This window comes from Lissotriton helveticus, chromosome 2_2 (genome assembly GCF_964261635.1).
Source record: "Lissotriton helveticus chromosome 2_2, aLisHel1.1, whole genome shotgun sequence".
Classification (NCBI taxonomy): Eukaryota; Metazoa; Chordata; class Amphibia; order Caudata; family Salamandridae; genus Lissotriton; species Lissotriton helveticus.
This window is the reverse complement of record NC_136060.1, coordinates 27703018-27717315: the sequence shown is the minus strand read 5'-3', so window position 1 is coordinate 27717315 and position 14298 is coordinate 27703018. Positions and strand designations below refer to the sequence as shown.

At 50.1% G+C, this 14298-nt stretch overlaps 1 protein-coding gene across 1 annotated transcript in view; it reads left to right on the top strand.

Moving 5' to 3' along the window:
• The window catches only part of ENPP6 (ectonucleotide pyrophosphatase/phosphodiesterase 6), a 351117-nt gene that overhangs the window by 203809 nt on the left and 133010 nt on the right, over positions 1-14298 (top strand). Inside the window, exon 5 of the mRNA XM_078678008.1 lies at positions 8256-8435. Within this exon, the coding sequence (XP_078534134.1) occupies positions 8256-8435 (180 nt within the window). The remainder of the gene's footprint in view (positions 1-8255; positions 8436-14298) is intronic.

Genomic DNA, 14298 nt, shown 5'->3' with positions numbered 1-14298 from the left:
TGACTTGCTGCGCGCTCCCGCAAGGGAATCGCGCAGGCCCCCTCCCCCTGCTGCCGCGCGAGGTGCGCGCTTGTGCTGGTTTCTTTTTGTAATGTATTTTATACCTTCCACTTAGTTCTTCCATGCTTCTCTCCCTATAATCGCTGCTACCACTAGTTGGAGCTCCCTTTGAGCCCTCATTAAGCCCTCCACTTTACTATTGTTTGCCCCTTCGCTGCTCACTGCTGCATCTAGGCGCTTTCTTTAAGCCTCTCTCCTGCTGCCCCGTGTCCTTTTTTGGTGCGTCTGTTAACTACAGTTGCCACCTGACATGATCTATGCATGTGCAGTGCCTCTCGGCTGTTTTTGCATCTTGATGCATAAGTTGCTTATGCTTAATGGCGTATGCGTGTCTATGCAGCATTGCTTAGTTTGCTTTTTGGCTGAGGGGTGGAGGTGTGTGTGTGGGCATTCTTTGCTTTTGCGTTGCTCTGGTCCTTGGCTCACATCCTGTGTCGGTTTCAGGAGTTGATTCTAGATGTCCGAGCTGCGCTTTCCAAACTACATCTGTATTTGCATGTGCATGCTTGGCGCAGTTGCTAAGGGAGTTCTTTAAACAATGATGACCGTCCGCACCATATTCTTAACATATATTAGTGTAACAGATATCCGGTTTGAGTTGCCTCAGCTTCTGATGCAACTGGTGGTTCCGTTGAGTCCCCCCCCCCCTCCTCTCCACCACCCTCCGTTCTCCGTCCCAAGTGGCCCCCGGCCCCTTCGCTGTCCATCCGTAGGTGTGCAGAAGCTGTGTTGGGACAGTGCAATCGGAAGTGGTCCTCTCACAGGCCCGCTGGACACTGATGGGTGTCGTGAAGAGCTGGAACTGGCTGTCCCAGGGGCTGCTTGTTTGCCAGAAAGCTTTCTTGGCAGGAGTGCACAGGAAGCCATTGCGCAATGGCTGCCGGGTGAGCAGCGAGTACCGCTAAGGACTTCCCAAAGTAATGAAAACACAATCCGAGGAAGAACCGCAACTTAAACCTTAGCTAAGGATATTTACAGGTGAGGCCTTGGAGCAAGTTAGCAGGAGATGGGTGAAGACTTGGCTAGTGTGGCATTGGTAGTGGCAAATGAGCCTGGGCGCTGTCGCTGCAATTTCAAATTAGCTTGTCTTTCCACAGTTTCATCCTTTTTTGGGAGAAGGGGTTTGGCTCTTTTCCCACTCCAAATAGTTACAGCTTGGGTGGCAGAATTTACAGCACTGGCAACAGCAGTACAAGAAACTGAAAAACACCCCCTTCCCCCACAGCACATATTCCTGCAGTGTTGCATGCCAGCAGTGCAGGCTGCCATCATGCCCGGTTACTCGCCGGTAATATCCATTACTCGAGTCCTGGTCTCCCCGTCCCATTCCTTATACGTGAGCAGCTAGTCTGCTCCACAGAAACCCCTACCTAGCTGAGCAGTTTGCACTTCCCCCTATGATGATGTCACCATCACATGACTATATAGGGGGAAGTGCAGCAAACAAACATCCTGAAAATACCAAAGAAAACCAGAATGAAAAACACAGACAATCACCCAAACAAGAACCCAAACCAGGGAGGGAGGGAAGGGCTCAGGAATGGGACGGGGAGACCAGGACTCGGAGTAATGGATATTACCGGTGAGTTACCGGGCATTACCTCCTCGTCCTGTCTCCCCGTCCCATTCCTTATACGTGAGCCCATACCCAAGCACACGGTGATTGACAGAAAAAAACAGACCATACAGGATTCGAGAAAGCAAACAGGTCCATTTAATTCACAGAAAACAGTACATTACAAACATCATGCACTTCAGAAAGGACAAGAGCCCCAAAGGCAGCAGAGGCCGCCATCCCCAACTGAAGCCGGTAATGGGTAACAAAAGTATGGGGAGAAGCCCAAGTGGCAGCATTGCAAATGTCCCTCAAGGAGGCCCCCTTGAACATGGCCCAGGAGGACGACACGCTCCGGGTCGACCGACCCTGAACAGAGGAAGGCAGAGGACAGTGGCCAGAGTCGTAAGAGGCAACCACAGCACCCCGGACCCACCGAGACAAAGTGGACAAGGAAGGACGAAGCCCCAGCCCCGAGAGGCCATAGGTGACAACCTTCCTGAACGCAGCCGTCCGCTCCAAGTAGATGCGGAGAGCCCTCAGCACATCCAAAGAATGGAGGAGCACCTCCTCAGGAGAGGCAGGAGCCGGAAAAAACACAGGGAGAACAATATCCTCCTGACAGTGAAAGGAAGACACCACCTTAGGGAGAAAGAACTGACTCGGGCGGAGAATCACCTTATCCTCGCAAAAGCGCAAGAAGGGCGGGGAAGCCATCAGCGCCCCAATCTCACCAACCCGCCGGCCAGAAGTAATGGCCACCAGGAAAATAACCTTCGCAGAAAGGAACTTCAGGGCCACGGAGTCTAAAGGCTCGAAAGGAGGACCCGTCAAAGCCCGCAGAGCCAGGGGAAGATCCCAAGGAGGCACAGGAGAACGGGTGACAGGACGCTGAAGCAAGAAACTCCGCAGAAGGCAAGCCACCAACGGGGAGACAGAGGCAACGGAGGAACCCCGAAAAGCAAGAATGGCAGCCCACTGAGCCCGCAGGGAAGAAACAGCAAGACCCAGGAGGAAACCATCCCGCAGGAAGTCCAATACCCTCACAGCCTCACAGGAGGCAGAAGAGAGACCCTTCCCAAGGCACCAAGAAGAGAAACTCTTCCAGTGACGGGCATACGATTTCAAAGTGGAAGGACGCCGAGAAAGCTGAAGACAATGGGCAACCTCCACCGAGCAACCCAGATCCAGCAAACTCAACCTCTCAAATGCCAAACCCCCAGCTGGAGGCGCCGCAGGGAGGCAAGGCCTAGAAGAGGAACCCTCAGAGGGGAGGGACACAGGGGAAACCGCCAATGAGGGCGAACAGAAAAGGTCTGCAGAAGGGGGTACCTAGACCGCCGAGACCACTCCAGAACAACCAGGAGAACCTCCGCCCGATCCCAACGAATCTTCCGGAGGACCCTCGGAATTAAGGCAAACGGAGGGAAGGCAAACAGCAGACCCTCCGACCAAGGAATCGAGAAAGCATCGGTGGCCCACGCCAGCGGAGAGGGAACGATGCTGCAAAACCGAGGAAGAAGGGCAGACTCCTCCGAGGCAAAAAGATCCAGCCAAGGAAGGCCGAACCGGAGGACAATCAGATCGAACAGATCCGGGGACAGACAGACGGACACCGAGGACGGGAACACCCGGCTCAAAGAGTCCGCAGGCCCATTCTCCTTCCCCGGAAGATAGACCGCCATCAGAGACAAGAGATTCGACATGGCCCACAGGCCGATCTTCCGGGAAAGGAGAAACAGGGCACGACACATGCCCCCCTGGTGATTCACATAAGCACGAACCACCTGATTGTCGGTCTGCACAGAGACCGCCTGACCCGAAGGAGAGGAGCGAACCAAAGAAGAGCCAACCAAACCGCCCTCAACTCCTTCCAGTTCGACGACTGGAGGGACTCGAAGCCGGACCACCGACCCTGAGCCTTGGAGGCACCCAGAATGGCACCCCACCCCAGAGCACTGGCATCTGTGGACAAAACGACCACAGACTGAGGAGGAAGGAGATCGATCCCCGGGAAAGAGAGAGAGGGGACAACCACCACTGGAGATCCGCCCGAATCCCCGGAGTGACAGGGATCAGAGTCTCGTAATCCAAGGAGGCAGGATCCCAGTGCGACAGGACATGATGCAACAGGGGGTACAGATGCAGCCTGGACCAAGGAAGGAGATGCAGAGTGGACGCCATCTCCCCCTGACTCCGCAACCAGAGACGGGCAGACACCCGGGACTGGGACAGAAGCCAGGAAAGGTGACGAAACAAAGTCAACTGGCGCTCCTGCGAGAGAAAAACCATGTCCAAGTCCATTCTGAAGAGAGCCCCCAGGAATTTTAGGGACTGGGAGGGCACCAGGGAGGACTTCCGGTGGTTGATAAGGAACCCAAAGGACCCCAGCAGAAGACACACCCGGTCCACATCCAACAGAGCCTGCGAAAAAGAAGGAGACAATCAACCAGTCATCCAAGTAAGGAAAAGCCAGCAGCCCCATGGAATGAAGAATACCCACCAGAGGGGCCAACAGCTTGGTGAACACCCTGGGCGCCGATGAAAGGCCGAACGGGGGCACCCGGAAATGAAAATGCCGGCTCCCCACAGCAAACCGGAGGAAACACTGGTCGTCTGGATGTACAGGGACATGAAGATAGGCATCCATCAGGTCCAGGGATGCCAGGAAGCCACCCGGAAGGACCAGAGGCAGGATGGACTGGAGAGTCACCATCTTGAAAGGACGATGGAGCACGAAGCGATTGACCCGCTTCAGATCCAGGATAGGCCGAAGATCCGAAGTGTCCTTTTTGGAAACCAGAAAGAGAATGGAGTAGTACCCCAAGCCCCTCTCCAGCTGAGGAACCTCCACAACAGCTCGCTTCTCCAATAGGAGCCGTACGACGGCCAACAAAGCATCTCTCCTCAGAGGAAGACTGGGCAGAGGGGTCCGAACAAAACCCGGAGGAGGAGGAGAGAAACTCTAGCCGGTAACCCTCCGAAACAGTCCGAACCGCCCAGGCATCCGGAACCGACAACCACTGGGCCCGGAAGGACTGAAGGCGACCACCAACCGGCAAAGGCAGAGAGTCATTGGGAAGAGGAGGAAGCGGCGGCGGCAACACCAGCAGCGGCCCGGGGCTTGGCACTTCCAGGGGCCCCGCGGCCACGACCCCTGCCACGAAAGGGCTGAGAAGCGCCACGAGCAGGAGGCCCAAAGGCGCGACGGTAACCAAACCCACGACCCCGGGAAGGGGGGGCGGACAGGAGCCACCAGCTTGCGATTCTCCGCAGATTGCTTGACCAAATCCTCCAACCGAGGACCGAAAACCTTGGAACCATCAAAAGGCAACTTAAGGAGGACCGACTTCTGCGAAGAGTCCGCCCTTCAGGAACGCATCCAAATATGATGACGTGCAGCGATGGAAGCACCAGAAGCAGCCGCCGCCGCCCCCAAATTGTCAAAGGAAATATCCGACAGGTACCTAACCTGCTGCTCCATCAAAGACAAAAGAGGAGTGGCATCCTCGCCGTCCCGCAGCAAAACCGACAGGGACTGGAAATCCTTAAGGAGCGACTGAACCATATCGTTGGAATAGGCAGTCGCACGGACGGAAAAATTGGAAGCAGCATAAGAACTCTTCACAGCACCCTCAATCCGCTTATCCACAGCGTCCGTAGGCAGGGCGTCCTCAGAAACGACCACCAAACCCTGAGAAGAGAGGCCAGCCATCAGATTATCCACCTTCACAGCCTGAGGGAACTCAGCAGAAAAACCCTCCAGAGGGTAACGCCGAGACAGGAAACGAGGAAAAGCAGACTTATCCACCTCCTGCCATTCGTGGGACAACACCTTGCGAATAGCACTGTGCAAAGGCAAAGAATCCGGAGCAGGCTGGACATATTGCGTGAAGAAGTCATCCTCCAAAACATCAGCGGCAGGAGGAGAGAACCCCAAATTGGACCGAACATGTGCGAACAGTTCAGTGAGCTCAGCACCCTGAACAAAACGTCCACGCACACCCTCATCCTCCTCAGGACCCAAGTCATCCTCAGGGTCAGCTTGTGGATCCACAGAAACACGAGGTCTCTTGGGAGGAGGAGCAGCCGCATCCCTAGCCAGGAAAGCAGCAGCCACAGCCTCACTGACAAGGAGGCGCAAGGCATCCAGAGGGGACGCAGAAGAAGAAGCCTCAGCATCCATCAATGCACAAGTCCAAAAACCACACCAACAGGCAAAAACAATGACAAAAAAACACCCAAGAAGGACCCCATATATACAGCATGAGGACCCGAACACCTGTGGCAGGAAAAGCAAAGGGCCGTCATAAAAAGCCCAATCAGCAGCCAATACGCCCCCTAATTGCACAATTCACCAAAGCGCCAGCCAGAAAAGCCCCAGCCCGCTAAAGCAGGGCGAAAAAGGACCGCAGGGAACCCAGGAACGTCCGCTGGAGCAGGCCTACCCAAGCCCGGTGAGCGCGACGATCAAAAAACGGCCGCTAACGCGAGCCGCGTGAGGAACAAGAGCCCAAAACAGAGACGGCCGCTAACGCGAGCCGCGTGCAAAACCACAGCCCCTAAATACAAGAGGCAGACCGGGGACATCGGCAAAGCGAGAATCAAGGCGGCCGCTAAAGCACGCCGCCGCCAGAAAAACAAACACAGCAGGGAACTTACCCGGAACACCGGCAGCCCCCGAACAGCACAGCCAGGAACGCGGTCTGAAGATCGCAGAAAAAAAAGAACAGGATGTTTGTTTGCTGCACTTCCCCCCATATAGTCACGTGATGGTGACATCATCATAGGGGGAAGTGCAAACTGCTCAGCTAGGTAGGGGTTTCTGTGGAGCAGACTAGCTGCTCACGTATAAGGAATGGGACGGGGAGACAGGACGAGGAGGTAATGCGTGCACACAACAGACCAAGCATCGTCCGTGGTAGACAGTGTGACGCAGCTGAGTAACACACTCGTACACATCAGGTTTGTACAGCATAGCCTGCAGCTGCACAGCGTGCCTGTTCAGGAGCACACACGTCCATGATCAACAAAACAGGTTCATCGGCCAGGAGCAGTGCCTGCTACCATCACTCACAGTACAGGAGAAGTAGGGCCTGTGGCTATGAAAACTTCCTGCACATAAAAAACAGGATTGGCTGCAGTACAAAACAAAGAACAGGTAATAGCTGTACTTAATTTGTAAAAGAATAAGTGCCGGAGTCCAAAGTATTTTTCAGAAGCCCACAGGCTGCGCTGACTAATGTTTGGAGTGCTGCACCCCAAGGCCATGTAGACTTTATTTCACCTCATGCCTCTTTCTTCAATGACTAGACACTCCCTACTACTTAGTTTTAGTCTCATGGGTTCGTTTTCATTCCTGCTTTTTCCCTTTGTCGCTGTTTTTGATCTTTATCTTTCTCCTCCTTTTGTGTTTTTTTCCCTCTTCTTGCGGTCAAAGTATGATGCTGAAAAATACATTCTGGTGGGTCCCACCTACTGCCACTGGCTCAAATTAAGATCTGCAGTAGAGCCTGGATATTAGTAGTAGCAGTGCAAATTTGCATCGCAAAGGGAACAAGCACAATGCAGGCAGCAGCACTGCAAGCTTCTTGCAAACACCACACAGGTGAAGCTTGCCTTGGGCCAAGCCCTGCAACCAACCAGCATTCAAACCACTCTTCTGCCAAGAGCTATTCTCTATGGGAATGCAATGGTTGGGCAAAGGGTCTTTCCTTTGCCCAAGCTCTGCAGCCAACCAGCCTCAAGAAGAGTTATCAGGCTGATATGGTTTGATATGGGGAGGTTGCGTCCGTGGGATCTCCTGGTAGAGAAGATTAGCCCCTAGGGGCATCAACAACCCAATTTGCGATTCCTTAATAGCGAATAATGTTCACTGACGGCTTTAGTAGTTCCACTTCTTCCTCTTCCTGAACCAATGCTTGCCCTTCTCCCACATGCTTCCTATCTTATTGGTCCAGATTGTTTACCCTCTGCTACACCATTTCCAGATATGATATTTCCTGCATATCATTTAATGTATTCCCCTGTTATGCTTGTATTCCGTAGCGTACATCTGAGTATCCATTTTGTTTTTCAATGTGTTTTTTCATTGACCGTTGTAATATTATTGCGCTTATGTAAAGCACCCTCATACTTTCAGTAAAAGAAGGATAAAAATGACTTTCCAGTTAAGTGAATGTGGTTGATTCCCTGAATAGATGGTCCTCCTCGCCAGGGATGGATGGAGGACGAAAACCCTTCTCATTCTTTCCTATTGTGCCCCCTGTTTGTCCTCCTTTATCCACCCAATCAGAGGCAGGGGATAGGGCTGATATTCATGACGCTCTATCAATGCGCTCCATCTGCCTCGCTACTCTACTGGTGATGATGGCTGGTGCGTTCCGTTAGCAGAATATTTCTGCAAATAAAGTGCACCCTTGGTCTTCATTTCGATTGCATTATGGGCAGGCGAGTAAGGCCAAGAGGTGATGAGGTTCCTACCTAACTTTACTCTACCTTCTAATGTGTTACAGGGCCTGTTATGTCTTAAAATCCGGCTAGATTGAGTAGGAATTATGTGTGCTCATGTAGCCAACCATCTGCTTCAGTCAATCGGAGAAAGCGAGTCAAGCGCTGTCATTATTGTGTCTTGTTACAGGACAAGGGTCTTCAGAATGACCTGAATGTCATCCTCTTCTCTGATCATGGGATGACAGAGCTGTCCTGGATGGACCAGGTCATAGAGCTCCAGAATTACATCAACTTCAGTGATATTGTGATGATGAAGGACAGGGGGCCTGTTGTGAACCTATGGCCAGCGGAAGGCAAGCATGAGCAGGTAAGAGAGTTTAGTATTTCTTTACCTATTGGTTGTTCTGTTCTGTAGTCAGTAGATTGCTTTTTTTTTACAGGTCAGGATATCAACTCTAGTATCTTAAAAAGGTTACGGAAATTGAGCAGTGGGCATGAAATTGGGGCTGCATAAACTCCTGCAACTTCACAGAGGTCAATTCAGTCAAATCCACTGAAATTCGTAGGATGTAAGAAAGTAACAATGTGGCTTTTGGATGGATGACTTCACATAAAATAACATCTCAGGAAGTGACATCCAGGAAGTGCATAGATGGACACGTTCAGTGCTAAATTACTGAAAGCATGTCAAACTGTGACTGTGTTTGTACAAAGACCCATACATTCTTTACATAAGATCATGGCTATGGCTATATTAATGCCACCATATTCTACTTATTTAGGCACGCAGAGAAGCGAAAGATGGCTGTAGAATGTTTCAAATACCCAGCAAAATATCTTCGTGAGTGTTGATAGAGCGCCCAAATGGCAAACTGTGTTTTTACCTTGGATTGTGAGAATCTGTGCAGTGCGCCTGGTCCAGTTGCCATTGAAATTGTTCTCACATATAGTGTGAGTGAGTGTTTCCAGCCGGGTTTGGGGAGGGGCCCCCAAAATAAATTTCTTCATCATGTATGTATGAATGAATGAATCAATCATGGGTTTGTTGAGCGTGACTACTCACCCGTAAGGGTCTCAAGGCGCTAGGAGGGGGGAGGGGAGGTGCAGAGTGTTGTCCATGAAGGAGGAGGTCTATCAAAGTGCCATGTCTTGAGGTCCCTCGTGAAGTTGGGGAGTGATGTTGTCTGTCTGAGGTGGAGAGGGAGGGCGACCTAGGCTCTGGCCGTGAGGATGGAGAAGAAGTGGCATCCCCATCTGGACTTCCGGGTGCGAGGGACCACGGCATGGGAGAGCTGGGCTGATCGTAGGGTCCTTTGTGGTGCGTGGAATGTGAGTCTTCTATTCAGGTATGCTGGCCCGCTGTTGTGGAGGGCTTTGTGTGCGTCGGTGAGAATCTTGAAGGTGATTCTTGCCTCGATGGGGAGCCAGTGTAGTGTGTGCAGGTGCTGGGTGATGTGGCATTGTTGTGGCAGGTTGAGGATTAGTCTGGCAGCGCTGTTTTGGATGTTTTGAAGTTTGCGGGGGAGGTTTTTGTTGATTCCGTCCAAGAGTGCTTTGCCTGAAGCAGACTTGACAATGGCGAGTATATGTGAAACTATTTTCAGTTTTATTGGTGAATGAAAATGTTTGGTGGAGAGCTGAGGTAGGAGCTCATTGCTTCCTTCATATACATAAATGATTGTTGCTGCTCAACGGTATCATCCTTGCGAAACACAGCCGTCCGGTTTTAGAATCATGGCAACACAACCTTTCGATTATTGTACAACAGAGACACAAAATATAAAAATGTGTGAACGCTTGTTATGCATAAATAAGACAAATACCTTATGTGGTTGCAGGGGGATGCATGAGGTGCAGAAGGGCGACGTTGGGAGGATGCACAGTCCTTGCTTTTATCTATTTGTCGCTGTAATGAGTCTATCTCTCATCTGTGTCTGATTTAGATGTTCCCTTCTCCTTACAGCCTGTTTTATTATCAGTTTGCTTTAGTTTCCTCCAAGCAGATGGTGGAGTTGGGGGTATATGAAGTGAACGGGACCTGTTTGCAACCAGGCATCCCTGATATGTAGGCCCATTTGCCATTTATTTATTATATTTATTTATTTTTGCCATATATTAAGCGCGACGAATACCCGTAGGCGTCTCGGCGCTAGAAAATTCACCAAATTGTTCCCAGGAGGCTCATAAGAGGAGTAGTTAATTATTGATCAAAGAGCCACGTCTTCACTCCCCTGCGAAATTGCAACAGGGAGGAGCAGGTCCTGATGTGCTGCGGCAAAGTATTCCATAATTTGGATGCGGCAACTGAGAAGCGACGATCACCCCACGAGACTGTTTTAGATCGTGGGATCACCAGTTGGTTGAGATTGGCTGATCGAAGCTGTCTGGCCGGTTTATAAGGTCTAAACTGATCCTTGAAGTACTGTGGACCTAGATCATGGAGTGTCTTATATACTATACACAGTGACTTAAATTTGATCCGGTTACGGATTGTCAGCCAGTGATATTTCCTGATGGTATCTGATATTGACGAGAACTTGGGTGTTCTCGAAAGCAGACGTGCCGCTGCGTTCTGAATTGTCTGAAGCTTAGTGGTTACCCTTACCTGTGCATTTAGAAACAATCCATTACAATAATCGAGGGATGATAACACTAAGGAAGTAACCAGGGTTTTGGCGGCAGAGTCAGGCAAAAACGGAATGATTTTCCTGATCAGCCTTAGTTTGTGGTGGGCTGTTGCCGCTACCTTGTTTGCATGTGCTAAAAAGTTAAGGTCCCCATCGAAAATTACTCCCAGGTTCCTAACCTTTAGGGCTGGCCTGGGGGGGGTCACCAAAAGCTAAAGGCCACCAGGTTGCTGACCAGTCGGGAAGAAGGGGTCCGAAGATAAGCACCTCCGTTTTTTCGGAGTTCAGCTTAAGGCAGTTCGCTGCCATCCACTCTCAGATTGCTAGCATTCCACGTTGGAAGCGCTCTGCCGCCTCGGGTCCATTGTTTTTGATGGCCAACACCAGTTGTGTGTCATCAGCGTATGAGGTTATGCTCATCCCATATGCTTTGATGACATTAGCAAGGTCCGACACATATATGTTAAATAGTGTCGGACTTAGGGATGAGCCTTGAGGAACCCCACACGGTAGTGACAACTCAACAGATTGAAATGGGCCCAAGGTGACTGCCTGAGATCTATCGGCCAGAAAGGATGCGATTAGATCTTTTGCAGTAAGGTGAATGGCTTTCTTTTCGACACGGTCGACCAAGATCTTATGGTCGACCGTGTCGAAAGCCGCCGATAAGTCCAACAGTACAAGTACTGCTGTTGCTCCATGATCTCGGATTACCCTGATATCATCGGCGGCCTTAATTAAAGCGGTTTCCCTGCCATGATATCTTCGGAAACCGAATTGGGATTCATATAGGAGAAGATGTTTCTCTAAATGATCTACCAACTGTTGATTCATTGCCTTTTCTATCACTTTGGCTAAGAATGGAAGGCTTGCAATAGGCCTGTAATTCTTTAATTCAGCCTTAGCGAGCGTTGCTTTCTTCAGCAAGGGCTTCACCAACGTATTCTTTAAGGAATCAGGATAAATTCCGGAGGCCAGTATAGAGTTGCAAACTGCAGTAATAACCGGGATGAGTGTGTCCATCACCGGTGGGAGCACTGAGAAAGGACAAGGGTCTAATGTCGATCCAGTTTTAATAGAGGAGACAATAACCTTTATTTGATCTACAGTAAGTGCCTTGAAACTTGTCAAGGCTTTGTCCAGAGGGAGATCAGAGGGAGCTGATATTATAGGTTGCGGAGTAAAAGCCTGGTAGATGTCATTAACTTTAGAAAAGAAGAATTTAGCTAATTCGTCATAAAGTAATTGGGAAGGGGGTGGGATAAGATCAGGGGCATTACCTGACAATGATCTGGTAATGTCATATAATTGCCTGCTTGAGTTTTTGGCTTTTTCTATTTGTTCTGAGAAGAACGTTTTTTTTTTGCTTCTATGATCATAGTTTTATAAACAGTCAATGACTCTTTATATTTGGCCTTGTCATCCGTGTCATACTTTTTTCGCCACTGCCTTTCCCTATTTCTATTCATTTGTTTTTGCCTCCTTAATTCCTCTGTGTACCATGGGGCGGAGGGAGTGATTCTATTCCTTGATAGAGTTTTGGTAGGTACTAGCGTATTCGTGGCATGAGCTAGCCATTCGTGATATTGTTCAGTAGAAATATTTGGATCAGTAGACAGCAAAGGGCAAATTCTGTCCAAAAGCGTTTTTAATTCATTCTGGTTTATATTTTCCAGACTTTAACTGATCTTGGGAGCAGGTTATTGATCTTATTCTTCATATTTTCGTTGATAGTCAGTCTACTAAATACCACGTGGTGGTCAGTCCAGGGCATGGGTAAGATGTTTGATATATGTAGACCCTCAACATTAGAGAAAATGCCATCTAAAATGTGTCCGGCTTGATGGGTTGGGGAGGTGACCATTTGTCTAAGCCATATCGGTAACCAGTGCCCGTGTGTCCCTATCGTCTTCTAGCTCCAAGTGGAAGTTCATATCACCCATAATAGTAAAAGACTCTTCCATTACTAGTGATTCCATTATAGTGCTTAGGTTAGCTAGAAACGTGGTCCTTGTACCAGGTGGTCGGTAAAACAACATTCCCTTAAAATTAAAAAGGGGGGTGAGCTTAATGTCAAACTGCAAGGCTTCACATGCAGTGGTTGGAATAGGGGATATTCTAACGGGAAATCGTTCTCGAGCTATAATTGCCAATCCGCCTCCTTTTTTCCGTGCCCTGTCCTGTCGGTAAGCCTTAAAGCCCTGCGGTACGGCAATTACTAAGTCCGGGTCTGACGCCTCATCCATCCATGTCTCCGTAATAAACAGGACGTCTAGGTTGTTATCGGTAATAAGATCCGCTATTTCCTGCCTGTGTTTACAGGCTGAACGTGCATTAATTAGAGCCATGAGAATGTCTTTAACTCTATAAGGGGTTCGTGGCTTAGATTGAATCTTATGATTATTAATACAGATCATGGTGTTACAATCAGAACATATAATATTCATGTTTAACGTTAGACTTGATGGATCATGCCGTCTACAGCGGGAAATGGGAGATGACTGCACCTCTATCAAGGATGAACGGGAGTAAACCAACCTTTGATCCGTTAGGGCCTGGCCAGGGGTCATGGCCCTAGGCCCGGACTCAGCGCTTGCCTTTGGCGCGCCGCCGGCGCGCCCGCTGTGCCTGCCCGCTGCGCGGACGGGTAGACATGTTGTATTTAAGCATGTCTACGAGAAATTCGCCATTCTGAGGAACCTTTGATTGACACAAAACTCTACTTCCAGGCCGCCTTTTCAAATCTTAATTCTTTTTAGATACACCGTAGCTTGGATGCTCCTGGGGCCGTATTACACATTATCATTGTTTGTGCCACTGCACACCTTTCAAAAGGTGCACCAGGCACAAACAATGATAATGCACTCTATTATGGTAAATGAGCTGCCCCCAGGGTAGCCATGAACTGGCGCTGCCCTAGGGGCAGCGCATTCATGTGAAAACACGGAGCAGCCTGTGTTTTCACAGTGCAGGAGGCTTCTGCCTGCTCTGTCAAAGGGGTTGAGAGATCCCCTTGCAGGAGGGTGCAGTCAGCGCCTGCAGCTGCCTGCAAGAGGAAGTCTGGGGGGTCCATGGTACCCCTGTTACCTCCTGCAGGGGACTGCTCCCAGGGGGCACACTGACAATGGGCCACCCTTTAAATGGCGCACTGTCGGTGTGCCTCCAGCAGGCTTCTTTGACTCTGCCCCCGTGTCTGTAATATGGCGTGGGCTCAGAGTCAAAGGAATTCACTCATTTGCATAGGGCACGCCCCTATGCAAATGAGGGAACACCCTCTGAAGGTAGCGCTGGCGCATTAAGTGCACCAGCAATATCGGTATTATAGATGGGTACGCACAAGCATCTGCGTCCCCTTCTATAATACCAAAGTGTCCCGGGGGTGTGCGAAGCTGCACAAACGCCCGTTGAACCCCTGGCCTGGACTCTAGAGGAGAGATTCTATTCAATCAGTGATGATAGCACAGTGATGATGCTTTCCCCCACTAGCCTCTCAGGGTTCCCTTGTTTGCTGCAGAGTAAGCTAAGGGAAAGAGATGGAAACTGCAGAAGAAACAAGGCTCTTGTAATCCCGTTTACTTTCTGTTTTCCTGACCCATAGCAGGG